The sequence below is a fragment of the Trachypithecus francoisi genome, unplaced genomic scaffold (genome assembly GCF_009764315.1).
Source record: "Trachypithecus francoisi isolate TF-2019V2 unplaced genomic scaffold, Tfra_2.0 Lachesis_group19, whole genome shotgun sequence".
NCBI classification, from domain to species: Eukaryota; Metazoa; Chordata; class Mammalia; order Primates; family Cercopithecidae; genus Trachypithecus; species Trachypithecus francoisi.
In genome coordinates, this window is record NW_022681464.1 from 43,558,277 (window position 1) to 43,579,086 (window position 20,810).

At 45.0% G+C, this 20,810-nt stretch overlaps 1 protein-coding gene across 5 annotated transcripts in view; it reads left to right on the forward strand.

Moving 5' to 3' along the window:
* The window catches only part of MTCL1 (microtubule crosslinking factor 1), a 133,362-nt gene that overhangs the window by 102,952 nt on the left and 9,600 nt on the right, over positions 1-20,810 (forward strand). For 4 of the 5 annotated variants that reach the window (XM_033178318.1, XM_033178320.1, XM_033178321.1 and 1 more), the window contains 4 exons: positions 2,169-2,336; positions 10,350-10,604; positions 15,942-16,238; positions 18,497-18,528. In XM_033178318.1, coding sequence (XP_033034209.1) covers positions 2,169-2,336; positions 10,350-10,604; positions 15,942-16,238; positions 18,497-18,528 — 752 coding nt within the window. The remainder of the gene's footprint in view (positions 1-2,168; positions 2,337-10,349; positions 10,605-15,941; positions 16,239-18,496; positions 18,529-20,810) is intronic. The other variant, XM_033178322.1, reaches the window with a different exon arrangement.

Genomic DNA, 20,810 nt, shown 5'->3' on the forward strand with positions numbered 1-20,810 from the left:
CAGAGTTTGAGACCAGCCTGGGCAACATGATGAACCTTGTTTCTACAAAAAATACAAAAATTAGCTGGATGTGGCGGCACATGCCTATAGTCCCAGCTACTTGGGAGGCTGAGGTGGGAGGACTGCTTGAGCCCAGGAGGTTGAGGCTGCAGTGAGCCATGATCCACTGCATTCTAGCCTGGGAGACAGAGCGAGACCTTGTCTCAAAAAAAAAAAAAAAAAAGTCTACTTGATTACTGGTGACAACTATGGAGATCCCTATAATAAATCTGCTCATATTTAAGAATTTCTCTTTTTAATACAACTTTATTTTTGAATATATACATATATAATTATATAAAATATATAATTATGTATATATTATATATAATTATAAATATGTATTTTAATATATATAATTTTAGGTTCGGGGGGTGCATGTGCAGGTTTATTATATGGGTGTATTGCATGATGCTGAGGTGTGGGCTTCTAATGACCCCGTCACCTAAGTAGTGAACATAGTACTCAATAGGTCGTTTTTCAACCCTTGCCCCCTCCTCGCATCCCCTTTCGGAATCCCCAGTGTCTGTTGTTCCCCTCTCTGTCCGAGTATACCCAGTGTTTGGCTCCCACATATAAGTGAGAACATGCGGTATTTGGTTTTCTGTTCCTGCGTTAACTTGCTTAGGATAATGGCCTCCAGCCGCATCCATGTTGCTACAAAAGCCATGATTTCATTCTTTTTTGTGGCTGCACAATTTTATATAAATACAAACATCCATCCAAAGTATCTTAAATTCCTCCCATATATGTTTAACCATTTTTGTGTATGTTTAGTGGATCAACTAGATGGATTTAGAAGCATGACTGCGGAGTGAAGGCCAGTGTGTGTGCAGAACCTGAAGGAGGGGTCCCCAGTGTACTTGCTGAACCAGGGAGGAGAGGTTTATCAAGTTTGGGGGATGTGGCATTCTGAGAGGGTGGGGCTGTGTTTTTCCATACTAGAGCTTGTCTATATCCAGTGGGACTTAGAGAGCTTTTGTAACTCCTGCTTCGTAAATGCACCAAAAAAAAAAAAATGCCCTGAGACCGCACAGAGAGCTTGTGATGTGCTTTCAGTGCTGATTGGAAGAGATCGGCTCACGAGGCTTTTATTATCAAGGTACCATAATTGATTCAGCATGTTTCATTCATTTGGCCAAACCTTTCTGATATAATGCCCTTGCTGAAATGTACTAAGATAGAAATCATGGCTTTGAAATTTGACTTCAAAAGGCTGGGCAGGTTTTAGAACATATAAACCATTTTAAGTTAGATATAAGCACATTAGTAATAAAAATTCACTCTTCATTTACCAGACACATTTACATGCTTAACATGAGCCAAGGATTGTGCCAAATACCGGAAATGTGAGGGTGGGTCTGGCTTGTCCCTTTCTGAGAGGCAGAAAAGTGGAGGCTAGTAGTTCCATCTCAAGGAACCACAATAAAGCCTTCATGAACAGGTTACGCATTTCACCTTTGGCTTTAATTATTAAGCATCAAAATGTTTAATAATTAAACCCACCCACCAACAGTGGCCATGTATGTCATATCTATGACCTTTTAGTAACCACAAGTCAGAGTCTGATCACCCTATGTGCACAGAAGTCCTTGGCCTTTGTTAATTCTCCTCTAGTACAACATCTGGCACTAGGATGGCAGCATAGGTGTGAGTGGGTGTATCGGTCTTGTCGTATCTGCAGCCCCATGGTAGTCTTGTCAGCCCAACTCAGTGTTCTGGACATCTAAAGTCACACAGTGACTGGCAGCCCTGGCTTTGCGGTTCCCTGTGGCCTCCTGCAGTTTCCTTGCTCCTGCTCCTCAGGGCCCCGAGCACCTGTGTGGCAGGTTCCCACAGCACCAGCCCAGGTTCCAGCCTCTGAACACAGCTGCCAGGTCACCAGGGCAGCCTTCCTTCTACCTTCCTGCCAATCAAACAGGTCCTCAGTCTCAGGCCCAGGAGACCCATGGCCAGCAACAGGGACCCCTTGCTCCCTGGCGAGCTGCAGACTCCCCACCCGCCCTGCACCCACTGCCAACAGCACTGGGAAAGAACCCCACACCACCGTGATGGCCAGATCCTCTCCTCTTCTGACCTGAAAAATAGGCTTACAGGAGGTGGTGGAGCCTGACTCAGTGTTCCCACAGGTGGTGGAAAACCAGCAGCTGTTCAGCGCCTTCAAGACCTTGCTGGAGGACTTCCGTGCGGAGCTGCGGGAGGACGAGCGTGCCCGGCTGCGGCTGCAGCAGCAGTATGCCAGCGACAAGGCGGCCTGGGACGTGGAGTGGGCCGTGCTCAAGTGCCGTCTGGAACAGGTACCACCCTCCCAGGTCTCCCTCGATCCTGACTGTGTGTCTCTGCTGTCCAGGATATGTGGAGGGGAGTGGGCACAGAGAGATTCAGAGCCATGGGCTTCCTGTCCAGGAAGAAAGAGGAGTGACTGCTTGTGGCGCTGCTTAAAGGGCAGAGGCCTCATTTTCCCTGATGTCCCTTCTCCCACGTGTGCAGTACGGCCTCCACCAAGCAGCGTTTGCAGAGCAGCATGTGTTCTCCCATTCTGCATGAAACAAGCTTGTATTTAGCTCCATCAGAGGATGGCCAAGCTGGAGCTGTCATCACACTGAGCTGACATAACTCTAGACAAAGCAAAAGCAGATTGTGGTGTCGCTGTCTTTGAAAAAGGTGAATGCATGCTTTCACTGAGATTTTTCAAAATATCAAAAAGAATTGGAGACCTCCCACTGCATGCCCAAGAATTCTAATCAATTTCAGTCTCCTTATTTATACCAAAGGAAACTGAGGCCCAGAAGAAACAGCTCAGCTCAGATCACAGAGCCATTTAGTGCTAGGGCAGGAAGACAGCCCAGGTTTCCTGCCTCCAGTGCACACCACAGAGGGAAGCCCCAGCATAGGAGTTAAGATCAGACATAGCAAGAAATATCCTTTCCTAAGTGTTTCTTCCTCAGAAACCATTGAATGTCATGTGACTTCCTACATGGCATCTGCTGCTGAGAGCGTCTCTCAAGGTTTCTTCCAGCCCCTTGATCGTGAGGAGGGAGGGCAGGTCTGTGTATCCTTGGTCATCTATTTGCTAGACTCTATTTTGAGGCAAACCATAAAGTAAGTACAATTTTATAGGAATTGGCCTGGTCATGAAAGGAACAGAATTGCCTGGAAAGGAGACCCCCTGTCACATGGGCTTGATAAAAGATGAAAAAGGCTTGATGTGTCAAAAAAAAAAAAAAGAATAAAAAACAAAAAAAAACCTCTAGCTCTCCTGGTGCCCACAAGTTCCCCTGCATTTCCCCGGCCACAGCAAGCAGCAATGTCGGGCTGATAGCCCTGGGTGGGGCAGGGACACAGCCTTGCAGGCATGAGCATCACGTGAGAGAGCAGCTGGCCTGGGTGTGGCTCCTGCCTGCTGCCCGCGGGAGATTTGACCTAGATGCCCCGTTTATCTCAGTCCCCGCCTGCAGCGTCAGCAGCGAAGGAGAAATGACTAAGGACAGTCTCTGATGAGCTACCTTTAACCCTATTTAAAAAATATGTTTATAGAGGGAGCTAAATGTTTTCAAAGCCCGAACTGTAGCTAAAGAAGGGAGGTGTAATCTTCGATGCAAGCCAGTTTCAAAACATTTCATCTGTGTTTTATAGGAACGTAGTATCCACCCACAGGTTTGCTGCAAATAAACCCTTAGGGAGAGTCCCTAAATACCAAAACAATAAAGCTAGAACTTCAGACCCAGAAGCCAGCAGGTGGTAATAGGTAAAGAGTTTATCTTCTGCCCAAATCATTTAGGAAGTTTCTCAAACATTTGCAACCCAGGAAGCAATGAATATAGGATGATGCTAGCCCATTTGTAATAATCCCATATTGACTCTCTTCGACTTAAATGCAAAACAGTTTAATTCTGCAACAAGTTACCTTCTTTCAGTGGAGCTCATGTTGATGACACTTCCCAGGTCCTCCATTCCTTCAGCAGACTCCTGAGTCAGGCCTTGCTCTAAATGTTGAAGATCCAGCAACAAATCAGATGTCCCTTGAAGGGGTTCTCAGTGCAGCGGGGGACCCAAGCAAGTGCTGTCCTTTATAAAAGCGTGGAAAGTGCCCACCAGGCTTGCACATAGGGCTGTCAGGGAACAGGAACATGCAAGGTACATGCCTTGGCTTGAGAATTCGGGGAAGGCTGTGAAAGTCCGGCTGAGAAAAATCTCAAAGGATAGACAAGAACTGGAATGTGGAAAAGGAGACAAAGGAAGTTTCAGGCAAAAAAAAAGAGGATTGTGAAGAAAGGAGCATGGCTCATTTGATAAGCTTAGGTATGAGGGGAAAGAATAATATTTAAGGAATTGATACTTTAATTCTGATTTTATCATGAAAGCTTAGATTCCCTTTTTCAAAAGATTATTCTGGCTTCAAGATACAGAATGGATTAGGAGCCATTAGAATTGAATGGATTAACCTAGGGTTAGTGGTCTATAGACTGAAATCAGGGAATTGCTGAACTAGAATAGGAAAGAGATGCATCTTTACAATCACTAACTTTCCACTAAAATTTGGCGTGTCCTCCGGTTATAAATGTAGGCAACAAGCCCAACAGAAATCACGGATCTTTTTGAAAGGAAATATGGAATGAAAGAATAAAAAGTAATCACACATCTCTCCGTTTCCCGTTACAATTGTTGTGGATATCCCAGAATTAACATTGAGGAGGAGACTTTTGGCTTCCCCAGGCTGCCACCTGGGTCCACAGTAAAAATACTGAGGAGCCCTGGGTTGCAGAGACTGGAGGTGAGAGGGGTGACTCTGAAGTAAAGCAGCAGCAGTGGAGAAGGAGTGGAGGGCACACACCTGAAAAAAACAGAGCAAGCAGAGAATGGCCGGGCCTGGTGGCCGGTTCATGAGACACCATGGAGCAAAAGCACCTCGCGCGGCTCTCAGGTTTCTAGTGTGGGTGCCTGGGCGATGTGCCATCAGCAAGACAGGAACGCAGAGAGAACCAGTTGGGATGGAAAGGGAACAGGTTGGATTTGAGTTGAGGTCTGTGTCATCACAGGCACTGGGACTTGAAAATGGCTGGGCTGAAGACGTATATACCTGGGCGGGAATGAGGAGGTGGGAGGCAGGGCCATGGAGGACTCTCCAGGACTGCACAGAATGAGAGGAACTCATAGAAGGAACCAAAATACTCATTTTCAAGAAATGAGTAGAAGGAGAAGAGACTGGAAAGGAGCAGCCAGAGAAATGTACGAACATCCAGAGCAAATGCTGTCCCAGAAGCCAAAAGGAGAGACACCATGGCGTTCCAAGTGGAGTTCAGCAATATCAGATGCTTTGAAGAGGACGGGACAGATGAGGGATAAAAAGTTTTGTTGAACTTGGCAGTGAGGAGGTCACTGGAAAACTTGACAAGAGCAGTTGCCGTCGGGGTGTGGGGCTGAAGCACTGTGCAGAGGGATAGAAGTTGAGTTTGGCGGGGCAGGGGAAAGAAGCAGGACAGACAGTGCAGTCACAGGAGCCGCGGGCTCACGGGGATGCCTGTCCAGGGAGACCTGACAGTGTAGGGACACTGGTGACACGAGGTCCCTCAGGAGGCAGGGGGATTGGGCTCTAAGCATTGAGGGGAGAGGGTGACCCTGACCACGAGAGACCTGAGAGGTGTGGACAGAGGAGTTTGTGGGCAGAAGGAATGTGCCTTCACTGTCTTCACAAAGCAGGTGAGCAGAGGCGATGTGGGGCCCAGGAAGCGGTACACTGCATGAGGAGCTTCTAGAGAGAGGACATGTTGGTGGCTGGAAGCATCTGCAGGTGAACAGACGTACCTGCGAGTGGCTCGGCGGCCTTTCATTCTGGGTTATGTGGACTTCCAGCAGCTCTTTTAAAATGGGGTTTTGTGGTGCTTGGTGCTTTTCTGGCAGTCTTCTGGTTAACTAACACTGGAGGTTTCTCCCCTCTTTTGTTTCTGCACTCTTTCTATTTAAAAATGTTTTATTTTCCCCAGATTTACGTTTATAAATAACTGATCAAGAAGTGTCACCACTGACCCGTGCCCATGGCTGTCACCTGCTTCCTCAGGCCTTTCCCTGCTTTCTCTCTAAGAAGGCCTGAGTCCCACTCAGATTCAGGGACAAAACAGTGTGCTCTCCCCACTTAATGAAGGGTTTGCCTTTATTACAGAGGCGAGATTCGATGTTAGCTCTCTCCCAGTGAGTCCCTGGTGGGCAAGAACTTTCAGCTGAACTGAGCACACCACTCAGCAGCCTGTCTTGGTCCATTTACTGTTGCTGTAAAGGAATACCTGAGGCTGGGTAATTTATTTAACAACGAGGTTTATTTAGCTTACAGTTCTGCAAGCTGCACAGGAAGCATGGTGCCAGCATCTCAGCATCTGCTACTGGAGAAGTCCGGGCCACTTCCACTCAGCAAAAGGCAAAGGGGAGCCGATGTGTGCAGATCACAGGGCAAGAAAGGAAGTGCAGGTGGCAGGAGGTGCCAGGCTCTTTTAAACAACCAGCTCATAAAGAAATAATAGAGGGAGAAGTTACTCAGTCCGTGCCCCAGGGCATGAATCTATCCACTCCCCTGACCTAGACACCTCCCGCTAGGCCCCATCGCCGACATTGGGGATCAAATTTCAACGTGAAGTTTGGGAGACAGACATCCAAACTACAGCACTGATACAGACATCTTTCTAAATGTAATAATACTGGGTGGTTTAAGTCATTAATCTTTATATATATATATATATATATATATGTGTGTGTGTGTGTATATATATATAGTCTCAGAAAAGTTAAAACAGTCTGCTTAGACATGGATAATCAGCCATGAATTATTTTAGTGGGTCTTGAAGTAACTCATTTTAAGAAAGTTAATTGAACTCTACATATGAATATTGGTTACTGACTTACCATGTCCCTTAGGCAAGTCCCTGAAGCACCAAGCTGCCATGTCTTCACAAATAAACTGGGAATAAGGATACCTGTCCTTAGAGGATTGCAGTAGAGACCAAGTGAGGCAATCTGTGTGAAAGGCCTTTCTTTGAAAAGTATACGATTTGTTAAAATTGTGCACTTAATAAAATATAAGAGATTGCTTATGAGGATAAAAACAAGGCACCGAACAGCAAGCTGTTGTGCGGTTTTAGTGTTTGCCGTGCAGTTTTAGTGTTTCCCTTAGGGTTTATAATATACGTATTTAATGACTCGGAGTCTACCTTGAAATCCTATTAGGCTACTTTTCATGGTGCCTGAGGAAATTGCAACAGTATATTCCCAGTTCCTTCCCATCCTCTGTGCTATTGCTGTGGTAGTTTACCTCTACATCCTCTGTGCTATTGCTGTGGTAGTTTACCTCTACATATTCTGTGCTATTGCTGTGGTAGTTTACCTCTACATCGTCTGTGCTATTGCTGTGGTAGTTTACCTCTACATCCTCTGTGCTATTGCTGTGGTAGTTTACCTGTACATATTCTGTGCTGTTGCTGTGGTAGTTTACCTCTACATATTCTGTGCTGTTGCTGTGGTAGTTTACCTCTACATCCTCTGTGCTATTGCTGTGGTAGTTTACCTCTACGTATTCTGTGCTGTTGCTGTGGTAGTTTACCTCTACATATTCTGTGCTATTGCTGTGGTAGTTTACCTCTACGTGTTCTGTGCTATTGCTGTGGTAGTTTACCTCTACATACTCTGTGCTATTGCTGTGGTAGTTTACCTCTACATATTCTGTGCTATTGCTGTGGTAGTTTACCTCTACATATTCTGTGCTATTGCTGTGGTAGTTTACCTCTACATCCTCTGTGCTATTGCTGTGGTAGTTTACCTGTACATATTCTGTGCTATTGCTGTGGTAGTTTACCTCTACGTGTTCTGTGCTATTGCTGTGGTAGTTTACCTCTACATCCTCTGTGCTATTGCTGTGGTAGTTTACCTCTACGTATTCTGTGCTATTGCTGTGGTAGTTTACCTCTACATCCTCTGTGCTGTTGCTGTGGTAGTTTACCTCTACGTATTCTGTGCTGTTGCTGTGGTAGTTTACCTCTACATATTCTGTGCTATTGCTGTGGTAGTTTACCTCTACGTGTTCTGTGCTATTGCTGTGGTAGTTTACCTCTACATCCTCTGTGCTATTGCTGTGGTGGTTTACCTCTACGTGTTCTGTGCTGTTGCTGTGGTGGTTTACCTCTACGTATTCTGTGCTGTTGCTGTGGTGGTTTACCTCTACGTATTCTGTGCTGTTGCTGTGGTAGTTTACCTCTACATATTCTGTGCTATTGCTGTGGTAGTTTACCTCTACATATTCTGTGCTATTGCTGTGGTAGTTTACCTCTACATCCTCTGTGCTATTGCTGTGGTAGTTTACCTCTACATCCTCTGTGCTATTGCTGTGGTAGTTTACCTCTATCCTCTGTGCTATTGCTGTGGTAGTTTACCTCTACATCCTCTGTGCTATTGCTGTGGTAGTTTACCTGTACATATCTGTGCTATTGCTGGGTAGTTTACCTCTACATATTCTGTGCTATTGCTGTGGTAGTTTACCTGTACATATTCTGTGCTGTTGCTGTGGTAGTTAACCTCTACATCCTCTGTGCTATTGCTGTGGTAGTTTACCTCTACATATTCTGTGCTATTGCTGTGGTATTTACCTCTACGTGTTCTGTGCTATTGCGTGGTAGTTTACCTCTACATCCTCTGTGCTATTGCTGTGGTGGTTTACCTCTACGTATCTGTGCTGTTGCTGTGGTGGTTTACCTCTACGTATTCTGTGCTGTTGCTGTGGTGGTTTACCTCTACGTATTCTGTGCTGTTGCTGTGGTAGTTTACCTCTACATATTCTGTGCTGTTGCTGTGGTAGTTTACCTCTACATATTCTGTGCTATTGCTGTGGTAGTTTACCTCTACATCCTCTGTGCTATTGCTGTGGTAGTTTACCTCTACATCCTCTGTGCTATTGCTGGGTAGTTTACCTCTACATCCTCTGTGCTATTGCTGTGGTAGTTTACCTCTACATCCTCTGTGCTATTGCTGTGGTAGTTTACCTGTACATATTCTGTGCTATTGCTGTGGTAGTTTACCTCTACATATTCTGTGCTATTGCTGTGGTAGTTTACCTGTACATATTCTGTGCTGTTGCTGTGGTAGTTAACCTCTACATCCTCTGTGCTATTGCTGTGGTAGTTTACCTCTACATATTCTGTGCTATTGCTGTGGTAGTTTACCTCTACATCCTCTGTGCTATTGCTGTGGTAGTTTACCTCTACATCCTCTGTGCTATTGCTGTGGTAGTTTACCTCTACATCCTCTGTGCTATTGCTGTGGTAGTTTACCTCTACATCCTCTGTGCTATTGCTGTGGTAGTTTACCTGTACATATTCTGTGCTATTGCTGTGGTAGTTTACCTCTACATATTCTGTGCTATTGCTGTGGTAGTTTACCTCTACGTATTCTGTAAACACAACACATTGTAACAATTTTTGCTTTAGATAATCAAATATTAAAAACAATTAAAAGAGAAATAATGAGTTTTATATTTACATAGATGTCATTTCCAGTGCTTATTTTCTGTAGGGATCGAAGCGTCTGTTAGTATATTCCTTCTGCCTAAAGAACTTCCTTTTTCATTTCTTGAAGTGCAGGTCTGTTGGCAGTGTTCCTTTTTTCAGTTTTCATTTGTTAAAAAGTGTTTTCCTTCTCTTTTGAAAGATACCGTCTCTGCATGCAGAATTGTGTCTAGGTTGAGATCTTCTTTCTTGCAGCACTTTAGATGCCCCTCCGTCATCTTCTGACTTGCAGGGTTTCTGCTGAGAAGTCCCCTGGAACTCTCGTGTTTGTGCCTCTGACATGTGCCATTTTTCCCTGTCTTTAAGGTCTTCTCTTTGGTTTTCATGAGTTTGAATACATAAGATGTAGAATCTTGTTTGGTTTTGATATTTAACCTCCTGGGTATTTGACAAATGTTTATTGAAAACTGTCCCATCCCTAGGTTCCATATAGGAGCTAAGGATATAGGGACAGGTACCTTGTGGTACCTGCCCACAAGGAGTTACCCAGAAGTACAGGCAAGAGGCAGTGGTGACGTAGACTAGGAAAGTGGGGCAGGGAAGCTGGCCATGGGAAGCTCAGTTGACTCACCGCTTAACATTCTTCGTGACTGTCTGTGTCAAATGCTCTTAATTAGGACTTTAAAAATAAAATTTGTTTATACTATGGGATTGGTCAAACCTCGGTTTAAACATGTTTCCAGGGGTCACATGTCAGTGTGCTGAGACTTCATCCTTGAATGCAAGACTTGTCAGAGAGGGAATTCCTAAGTCTTTTCTCCTTGACAGCTGGAGGAGAAGACTGAGAACAAGTTGGGAGAACTAGGCTCCTCTGCTGAGAGCAAGGGGGCCTTGAAGAAGGAGAGAGAGGTGCACCAGAAGCTCCTGGCCGACAGTCACAGCCTGGTCATGGACCTGCGCTGGCAGATCCATCACAGCGAGAAGAACTGGAACCGGGAGAAGGTGGAACTTCTCGACCGCCTGGACAGAGATCGGCAGGAGTGGGAGCGGCAGAAGAAGGAACTGCTGTGGAGGATAGAGCAGGTAAGGAGGCACCCCGGGCCCTGGAGCATAGGCACAGAGTGTAGACTACTCCATGGACCCAGAAAGCAAAAACATGAGGCTGCTTTGTGGTCCTTGCAGCATCAGGCTGCATGGGCTTGCAAAGGAAGAGAGAGAAATAGTAGAATTGCTTGGGTTGGAGACCTAGGCTCATGCCTCTCCATGACACAGATCTTTTCATTGCAAAGTTCACAGGTAACTCGCTTGTGTGTACATGTGGTAGTGGCAGAGCAGGGTGGGTGGGGGTTGTGGGAGGGGGGATAACTTTTTAAAGGAATGTAAAAACTGGAAAGAGGAGGTTATTTCAGGTCTTATTCAGTTGAAAACAAACTATAACTTTTAAGTTTGCCAGTAAAGATGTGGTCACAGTGACTGCTCCAACTTGAATGGAATTGTTGTCATTAGAAAAGAAATTGCTGGATTCAGTTGGAAGTCAGGCTGTTTGCTGGTGAGTGTGCCTGCTGTGGATATGCTGAGCTGTGATTAGATGGACCATAGTCAAGAGAGGTAGCTGGTAGCTCATCATCTTAGCTAAAATAACAATTCAGAAACTCAGATGAATTTGGGGAGGACGGGGGTAGTCGTTTTTCTGCCAATATAACCATTCTCTGCATTGCGTCAGACTTAGAACAGTTTGCATAGTTGCAGTAGTTCCTGAGGGATACACAAATTAAATTGATGAAGATCTGGAATTCTTCCCTGGCTGGATTTTCACATAGTATACATTTTGTTTATTTCAGCCAGTCACACACTTACAAATTTATGCGGTCTCAAGGAAATGTATTAATCAGTAAGCAATTGAGCTCAGGAAAAATAACCTCATTACTCTATTTTAAATAACCATAGAGCCTTTTGAAAAATGTACTCTATTGGTCGGGCGCGGTGGCTCAAGCCTGTAATCCCAGCACTTTGGGAGGCCAAGACGGGTGGATCATGAGGTCAGGAGGTCGAGACCATCCTGGCTAACACGGTGAAACCTCGTCTCTACGAAAAAAGAATACAAAAAAAAATAGCCGGGCGAGGTGGCGGGCGCCTTTAGTCCCAGCTACTCGGGAGGCTGAGGCAGGAGAATGGCGTAAACCCGGGAGGCGGAGCTTGCAGTGAGCTGAGATCCGGCCACTGCACTCCAGCCTGGGCGACAGAGCCAGACTCCATCTCAAAAAAAAAAGAAAAAGAAAAATGTGCTCTATTATCCATAGACATGGTGCCTGTGTTATGCAGGTACAATGACAAAGGTGAGTGTATGCATATGTTGGATAGGGAGGGAGGCAGAATGAACTAAATGGTAAAAAAGACCAAGAGCCTTTGGCTTGGAAACCACTAAGAAGAATAAAATACCCGCAGGTGAGCTTTGATCACCACTGCATTCCAGCCTGGGTGACAGACCGAGACCCCATCTCCAAAAAACAAAAGAAGGAAAGTACACTGCAGATAGAAGAGCTGAAACTTCCCAGGTTTCGCCACGTACACACACGAGTCACCTTACTAATCTCTGATATTCCCCAAATCCTATCAAGAGGAGTGCTGGCCATTTCCTTTCTGGCTTGGAAATGCAGCACTTGTGAAGAGTCTCCTGTGTTAAATCTCCTGTGTGTCTGTGCCCTGTGGTTAGGTGGAAATCTTAGGGAGAGAAGTGGCACTAATTTATTATATCCAACTTTAGTTGACCAGTGTCACAGTAACTCCAGGCAACTTGTTGCTAGGAAGCTTCATTCTTCGCCCATGCTCTAGGGCCACTCACTTTTTACGTCCCTCCTGTACCCCAGTGAGGCCATCATGATCCTTGCCATGGTCCCTTTAGGGTGCCCTTCGCCTGTTAGCCATGGTGGCTTGTTGGACTAGTCACAGGCTTCATCTGTTTGGGAAGCCACACCTTGGATATAAATTAAGCAAGTCTTCTAGGTTTTTATTTTTACTTTTGGGAATGAAGAATTTCTGCTAAAGGAAAAATTTGACACTTGTGGTGATACTCAACTTTTGAAAAAAGTCAGTGATTTAAAGATGAGCCACAGCCTCATTTTGAGAATATATTTTGGAAAGGTAGTAGTCGTCAGGAGCTAACCTCCCATTCCAAGTTGTCAGTATTGGAATAGTTCGGCCACACGGACCGCCTCAGAACCCAGTCCTCAGGGTGACATCTCTGAGCATCGTGGATCTGAAACACGTGAGTTTCAGGCATGCATCTGTTCCTGAAATCTGTCTGATGGATCCCACGGTTTTTGTACAATGATGTCATTGCTGTTTTTAGAAGACGATTGGTTACAAATGAACTGACGCTTCAGACATGCAATTGTGGCTTTCAAAAATAAACCTGGCCTTTTCCCCAAAATAGTAAACATTTTTAAAGAGGATTTCTTAAATCTCAGTGCCCCATCCTGATAATGAGGGAAAGCAATTATAGGCATTATCTCCACTTCCTGAAAAGAGGATAAGGTTCAAGTGTGCCTGGGTGTGTGTAGAGTTGGTTCGTTTATCAGTCATTGGGTTGCTTGTTCATTTAAGTTTTAGCTACATATTCCATAGGTAAATGAGAGATGTCACTGAACGTTCTTCACAATGTATCCTCTCAACATTTGACTGCTTGGTAAGCCATATAATAAAACCTTGACTGTGATAACATAATACAGATGGTGAAAGAAGTAACACTAAATCCATTTTCCACTTTCAGAACACATGCTTCATACTTGTCCGGTGTCATTAAATTCCTACATAATTTCTGCACCACATGAGGCATGTTATGTGATGTATGACTGTGGGAATGTGGCTAAGGTCATATAACACATTTTATCTATCTTATGAGCCTCTCTTGTCTCAATCCCAGTTTGATTGCGGGGTGGGGGTAGGATACTTTATGGAGTCACACTACATTTCTCCTTAGAATTGTTGAGTTCCCAGTTAACATGCAGATGATGTAAAACTGGCTGTTATATTTGCTGTACTTACCAAGCTAAAAAGTGTCATCCATGCATTCGCCTTCCAGTAACTTTCTTAAATCAGCTGCCATTCTTTTAAAAAATCCATTCTTTTAAAACCTGTTTACAAAGTGGCCTTTTTTCTTTCTACCAGTCTGGGGAAGGTGACATTCTTGAGGTCACCTTTATTGTTTCCTGTATTAAAATACAAATCTTTAACATTTTCGACTGGCATTAAACGTTATTTTACTACAAGATTGCACGTGGGTGCTGATGCTGGCTGAAATGACTCCTCTAGGAAACCGCACCCCTCTGCGGGCCTGTTCTGTGACAACAGCCCAGAGGCATCTTCGCAGCAGATCTCTCCGCCACAAGCACTCCAGTTCGCTTTTAGGAAACCTAACACTTAGCAGCTTGAGTACAAGTTGCTCCTAGCTGCCCGGGTTTATTTTTGAAATCCCACTTTACTGAGTTAGAAGGTGCTTGTTCATAGCTCTCCTCTTTAGTCATTCTTTTCCCCCTTCACTCACACCCTCGGTGCACATTTGCAGCTTCAGATGGGATTCTTGCATTTTAATTTCTTGCCCAAAATAGCTTAGAGATGATCATGTGTTGAAACTAAATTGTGCCGACATGCATTAAATGAACATATAAAAAGCCTGCCTTCCTTTTTTTTTTCATTTTTTTTTTAAAGAAAGCAGTTAGCATCTTTAAGAAAACTGCAAAGAACTGTGTCATCATCAGGGAGGAGGAGGAGAGAGCAGAGGGGCAGAGCTAAAACGTAGAGTTTTTAGGATTTGCTGGGTCCTTGATTTGACTGTGAACCGCCTCAGATGCTAACATGTAAGCTTTGGCTGCATCAGACTCCATCTTTCTCAAAGATAAAGATAAATCTCTGTTCCGCCGCCTTAGAAATTATTAACAATGAGCCAACGTCCTTTTGTCTTTCCTGTCTTCCATGGCTTTCTTCCTGACTATACAGAAAGCATGTTTGCATCCAACTTGTGGATGAATGCTCAGATTAGGACACAGAGATGCAGTTTGTAAGTGATGCTTTAAAAAAATGAATTGATCTGCATTCAAGGAGGTTTTAGAATTTCCTGGCACCGTCTCAGTGCTTGAGGACTTTAAATCATTATTTGGCCACTCCTTCAGGTGAAATCCAAATGTCACTTTCATCCTTCAGATACTTTACTTACTCAAAAGAGCAGTCAATCCTGTAGTGTGAGCTTGTCATCCAATAAAGACTCCATTAAAGATTCATAGGCGGAAATAGCTTCAGGTCTCAGTTGTGCTTTCTGTGACTGTTTTAGAAAGGGAAGCCATGAGGAGGGATCAGGAGAATGGAGTGGAAGCTGGTGAGGGCTCCTCTGGGGAGGGAGGCTGTGCGCCCTGCAAGCCATTTGCCTGCCTGCCTCAGCAGTCTTGTGATTTCATATGGGCTCCCTTCCTGAACCACCTCCACAAGATCTCCATCTAGTGCCCCAAAACAGCCCAGAAAGGCATAATGCCTTTACGTGGGCTGGGCCCCCACTAGCCAGCGTGACTCCTGTGAGCCCACGTGCACAACCCATCTTACAGATAAGGCAACTGAGCTCAGGAGAGTCGGGAACTTGCACCTGCCTGCGAACCAGCAAGCCACACATGGATGGTTCCAACTCAGGTCTTCTGACTGCAGGTGGCCCTGTGCTCGCCCACTGCCGTTTCTTGAGTTCAACCAAGTCAGGCAAAAAAGTATGACTATAATGTAATGTGGCTTTTTAAAATTTTCTTCACTCAGTCATACCAGATCTTTACTTGCCTTTATAGCTAAGTTTTTATCATCTCAAATAAAGTGTAAGTTATGTTTAACACCAAATGGTTAACAGCCGTTTGAGTTTGTAACACCAAATGGTTACAAACTCAAGTTTGCTCACTTGAGTTATTGATAGGACCTGTTCCACATGCCCTGGGACTAGTTAGGAAAATCAGCTTCACACTTAGAAGTTTGCTATCACTGACAGTATTCCACTGAGTGTGTCTTCAGTTCTGAAGGAAGTTCCAAAGAGCATTTTAAACGTGTTCTTTAACAGTATTAGATTAAAAAATAGTCATAAATGTAGAATTTCCCATGAGCACAACTCTCAGAGTTACGTACAGTAACACATATATTGGTGTCAGAAAGAATTCACCATACTTGTGTGTGGTTAATGCAGATTTTCTGGGCCAGATAACATTGTGGGTTTTGTAAAGCATCTGTAATGTTGTGTTACCTTTTGAAATTAAGATCAGAACATTAAGAACATTTGCTTCTCACAATGTTTTTCAAACTGACCTCTGTGTAATTCCAAATTGTGGAGAAACAACGGTCTTAGGGAGACCAGACAGAAGAGGGAGGCTAAGTATTTTCATTTTTTAAATTCTCAAGTTGCAGAAAGAGAACAGTCCCCGGAGAGGTGGCAGTTTCCTCTGTGATCAAAAAGACGGCAGCGTTCGCCCCTTTCCCCACCAGGGAAGCCACCGCATGCCCCGTCCTGTGGCCATGTGGGCTTGTGCAGACGCCGACGCCATCACGTTTGAAGACCAGCCGCTGTCCAAGCTGAAGGAGTCGGACAGGTGCTCGGCCAGTGAGAATCTCTACCTGGATACCTTGTCCCTGGATGACGAGCCAGAGGAGCCACCAGCCCACAGGCCCGAGAGGGAGTTCAGGAATCGCCTCCCTGAGGTCAGCCAGGTTTTCTCCATCCTAGTTACCTACTATGGAATAAGGGAGCCGTCATGAAACCTAAGAGGCACCTGCCAGATTCCTCTCCTGGCAGGCTCCAGCACTTTTGCATACGGCCACCTCTGAACTGAGTAAAAATGAAATCTTCACACCACCAAGGGTTTTGCTCGACCCTAAGTCAGCGTGCCCTGCTGCCAGCTTAACTGTGCCCCTTGTTTCAGGTTTAGAAATACCGGGACTAGAGTCCTGTACAAAAGGCAGGTCTCACAAATAAGTGTGTCCCATAAAACACACAAGAGGAAGGAAGTAATTCTGGGAAGTGTGTATGCTCAACTTTTTCTTTTTTCTTTTTTTCCTTTTTTTTTTTTCTTTTTTATTTTTTGGAGATGGAGGTCTCACTCTCTTGCCCAGGGTGGAATGTAGTGGCCGATCATGGCTCACTGCAGCCCTGACCTCCCAGGTTGATCCTTCCCCCTCAGCCTCCTAAGTAGCCGGGACCACAGGCACATGCTACCATGCCTGGCTAATTTTTTTTTATTTTATTTTTTAAGTAGAGACAGGGTCTCCCTGTGTTGCCCAAGCTGGTCTTGAACTCCTGGGCTCATGTGATCTGTCTGCCTTGCCTTCCCCAAGTGCTGGGATTACAGGGGAGCCACCACACCCAGCCTCAACCTTTCTTCAAATAATAGTATACAGTCTTCTGATTCTAGAAAACTAATAACCAAAAAAATTCTGCACAAAGGGAAAAGATCCAACACTTAGAAACCTTACATAAATTAGACCACCAAATGAGTGAGCTAAGCTGTAGACATTTCCATGGCACAGCATTAGTTATGTTTTTCTGGCTTTAATATTTTTAAAACCTTGTTTTAAAAGTTGATTCTAGGGCTGGGCGTGGTGGTTCATACCTGTAATCCCAGCACTTTGGGAGGCTGAGGCAGGCGGATCACAAGATCATGAGATCGAGACCATCCTGGCTAACACAGTGAAACCCCGTCTCTACTAAAAATACTAAAAAAATTAGCCGGGCGTAGTGGTGGGTGCCTGTAGTCCCAGCTACTTGGGAGGCTGAGGCAGGAGAATGGTGTGAATCCAGGAGGCGGAGCTTGCAGTGAGCTGAGATCGCACCACTGCACTGCAGCGTGGGCGACAGAATGAGACTCCATCTCAAAAAAAAAAAAAAAAAAAAAATTCTAGGAATCATTACCTGTGAGGCAGTTCAACAGTTGCTGCACGTATCATTTGGTCTCCTAAACACTTAAGACTTAGAAGAGTTCATATCAAATAGTGTTGTTGAAATATGCGGAAATTATACTTCACTCACATCAGTAAGGTCAAATGCCTTATCCTCAGCAATGTGTATGAGGTTGACAGGACATCGCTGCAGTCCCACCCTGTCTGATCTCTTGGCAATCCAGTACAGTCCAGTTACATAGCAGAGGTAACATGGGGTGGGGTCGGGGGCCTGTGGCTGGGTTCCAGCCCACTGGAACCTGCATGGCAGAGACAAGCGGCATGCTCACTAAGGGGAAGTGTACCCCTTGCTATTTACTGTCTTGAAAAATATGCTTCCATTAAAGTTAGTCAGAGGCTTGCTGCTTCAGAAGCACGTCAGCACAGGAGTGTTTTCTCAGTAGACAACCTTGGGTTTCTGTTGTTCTCTACAAACACAGCTATCATTCTTCTTAAAGGGGAAGGCACTGTACTTTGCCTCTGATTCTAAATGGGAATGTTTAAAATCAAGTGCTCGAGCCTAAGGATGTCATGTCAACTTCTACAGCAAGATTGGGACCAAGGGACACCAGTCTCCTGACGTTATTCTGTCACCTTCCATCTTCCTCTCTAACATAGCGCACACACACACACACACACACACACACACACACTCAGTCTCACTCTCACACTTAGGTTGTTACAAAAGCTGGCTTTGAAATTCATGTAGTCGGTGAGGTCCTTTGAGGAAGCACAGAAGAGCCACTTCCTCCATGACAAAGTTTATAGCCAGTTGTTCTCACTCATGTGGGTTCCTCCCTGGACTGCAGAAGCTCCAACCCCTCATCATGCTGTGGCCTCACTTTGATTATTGTACTTCAAAGGCCTCAGGGCAGTAGCACTCCTAACCAGAGCTTGGCCTCAGTGTACATTTTAAATGGTGTTTCCCTGGGGGTGCAGAGCAAACAAATCAGTAAAGTACAATCAGGGCTAGTTCTAGGCAACCAAAATTAACCGATTCAGACGAAGTCATTTCTTCTTTATAGGAAGAAGAAAATCACAAGGGGAATCTTCAAAGGTAAGATTGATGAAAAAAATAGATTACTGGAATAGAAATATCTTGGTCTTAAAATTCTGTTTTGTCAATGCAGTCTATTTTACCACTCTCTCCAAAATGACTTAAAATGATGCCACTTCTAAAGAAGTGGCTGCTTTATTATTCATTTCATAAACATGGTATTTTTGATTATTAACAACAAAGAAGCTAGACATGCTGTGTGATGCGTGTATGAGTTTTATGGTAGACTTTCCAGTTGTAGTTGTGTTATGTATACAAAGGAATGCTTATGTTTAGTGATTATTGAAAGATCCGTGGAAACCTCTCTTTTCTCTTTTAAAGTCTGGGAAAACTCGCTCTCGTATGCTGTGAGATGTTTTATACACTGTCTTTAAAAGCTCCACTAAGAGAATTTATTAAAATATTTTTGGGCAGTAGTCCTAGAAGGAGATATATAGTGGTTGGTGTGGATGTTAGTCATACACCAGTTTTTTCCTCCCCAGTTTAATTTCCTCCAGTTTTACTTTTTCTTCTTTCTCCAAATGAATACATACCATTTCTACTACATGAAATTTCTTCTCAGGCAATTCAACATTTCCAGATTGCCTCATCCTTGATTTTCCTCTGAACTTTGAGTCTGTGCATGGCCGTCCCTTTCCCATTTGCTCTCCGCAGCACCTAGCCGTGCCTGTGGCACACCTCTGTCCTTTACACTGTCTTCTCTGGTCCTCCTTGAGGGGTACAGGACAGTACCTGAGAGCTCAGGCTCTAGAGCCAAACTGCCTGGGTTTGTTTGTTTATTTATTTATGTATTTTTGAGATGGAGTCTCACTCTTTCTCCCAGGCTGGAGTGCAGTGGCACAATCTTGGCTTACTGCAACCTCTGCCCCCTGGGTTCAAGCAATTCTATATCAGCCTCCCAAGTAGCTGGGATTACAGGCAAACCCCACCACAACGGGCTAATTTTTGTATTTTAATAGAGACAGAGTTTCGCCATGTTGGCCTGGCTGGTCTCGAATTCCTGACCTCTAGTGATCCACCCGCCTCAGCCTTCCAGAGTGCTGGGATTACAGGCGTGAGCCCCTGCACCCAGCCCAAACTGCCTAGGTTTAAATCGCTTCTGCCTCCTTGCGTAGGTTACTCAACTGCTTTGTGCCTCCGTTTCCTCATCTGTATACAGGAGGTATTTTGATTATTTTTATTTTTTATTTTTTTTGTAGCTTATGTATGTTAATACACATAATGAAAGCAGCGGGCCGGGCGCGGTGGCTCAAGCCTGTAATCCCAGCACTTTGGGAGGCCGAGATGGGCGGATCACGAGGTCACGAGATCGAGACCATCCTGGCTACACGGTGAAACCCCGTCTCTATACAAAAAACTAGCCGGGCGAGGTGGTGGCGCCTGTAGTCCCAGCTACTCGGGAGGCTGAGGCCGGAGAATGGCGTAAACCCGGGAGGCGGAGCTTGCAGTGAGCTGAGATCCGGCCACTGCACTCCAGCCTGGGCGACAGAGCAAGACTCCGTCTCAAAAAAAAAAAAAAAAAAAGCAGCACATGGCACAAAACAAGCAGTGAACAGAGCTTAGTCATTACACCCTCCCACCTTCCCCATTCACAGAAGCAGCCACATCAGTGTTTGCGGCTAGGCTTCGGAGCAACTGCTTCACCACTCAAGCCGTCAGCCTTTATGCTTTCAAAAGTAACACATGCTTGTTATAAAATGGAAATACTGGCTGAGGCAGGAAAATTGCTTGAACCTGGGAGGCAGAGGTTGCCATGAACTGAGATTGTGCCACTGCACTCAAGCCTGGACGACAGAGACTCTGTCTCAAAAAAATATATATATGTATATCTCGAAATGTCCAAAGTGAAAACTGGATGTGCCCTCCCCACCGGCCGCTTTTCCTCTGGCTTCCAGCTGCCTGGTACGTTTGTACCACTCTCTTCAGTGCACTCGCAAGCGCCTACACGTGCTCCAGACGTGTCCTGCATTTTCTCGTCATGGTTTTGTTTGCTTTGGCTACTGCTGAGGTGAATGGGCTTTGTTTGCTTTGGCCACTGCTGAGGTGAATGCCTCTGCTCTCTCTGTCTTTTTATCATCTCTGTTCCACCATATCCATCCATGCCCCAGAGGCACTGAGTTCCCACCCAGGTAGGTGCCACTGATTTAACTCTGAGACGGTTCCTCTGTGGGCAAAAGTGGGAGTTAGATGAGCTATGTCCACAGAAATGTGGAAAGGACCAGGCTGTCGGCATGTGGTCGGCACTTCCAGTCCCCAGCGAACAGTGTTCTGAAACTCGTTAT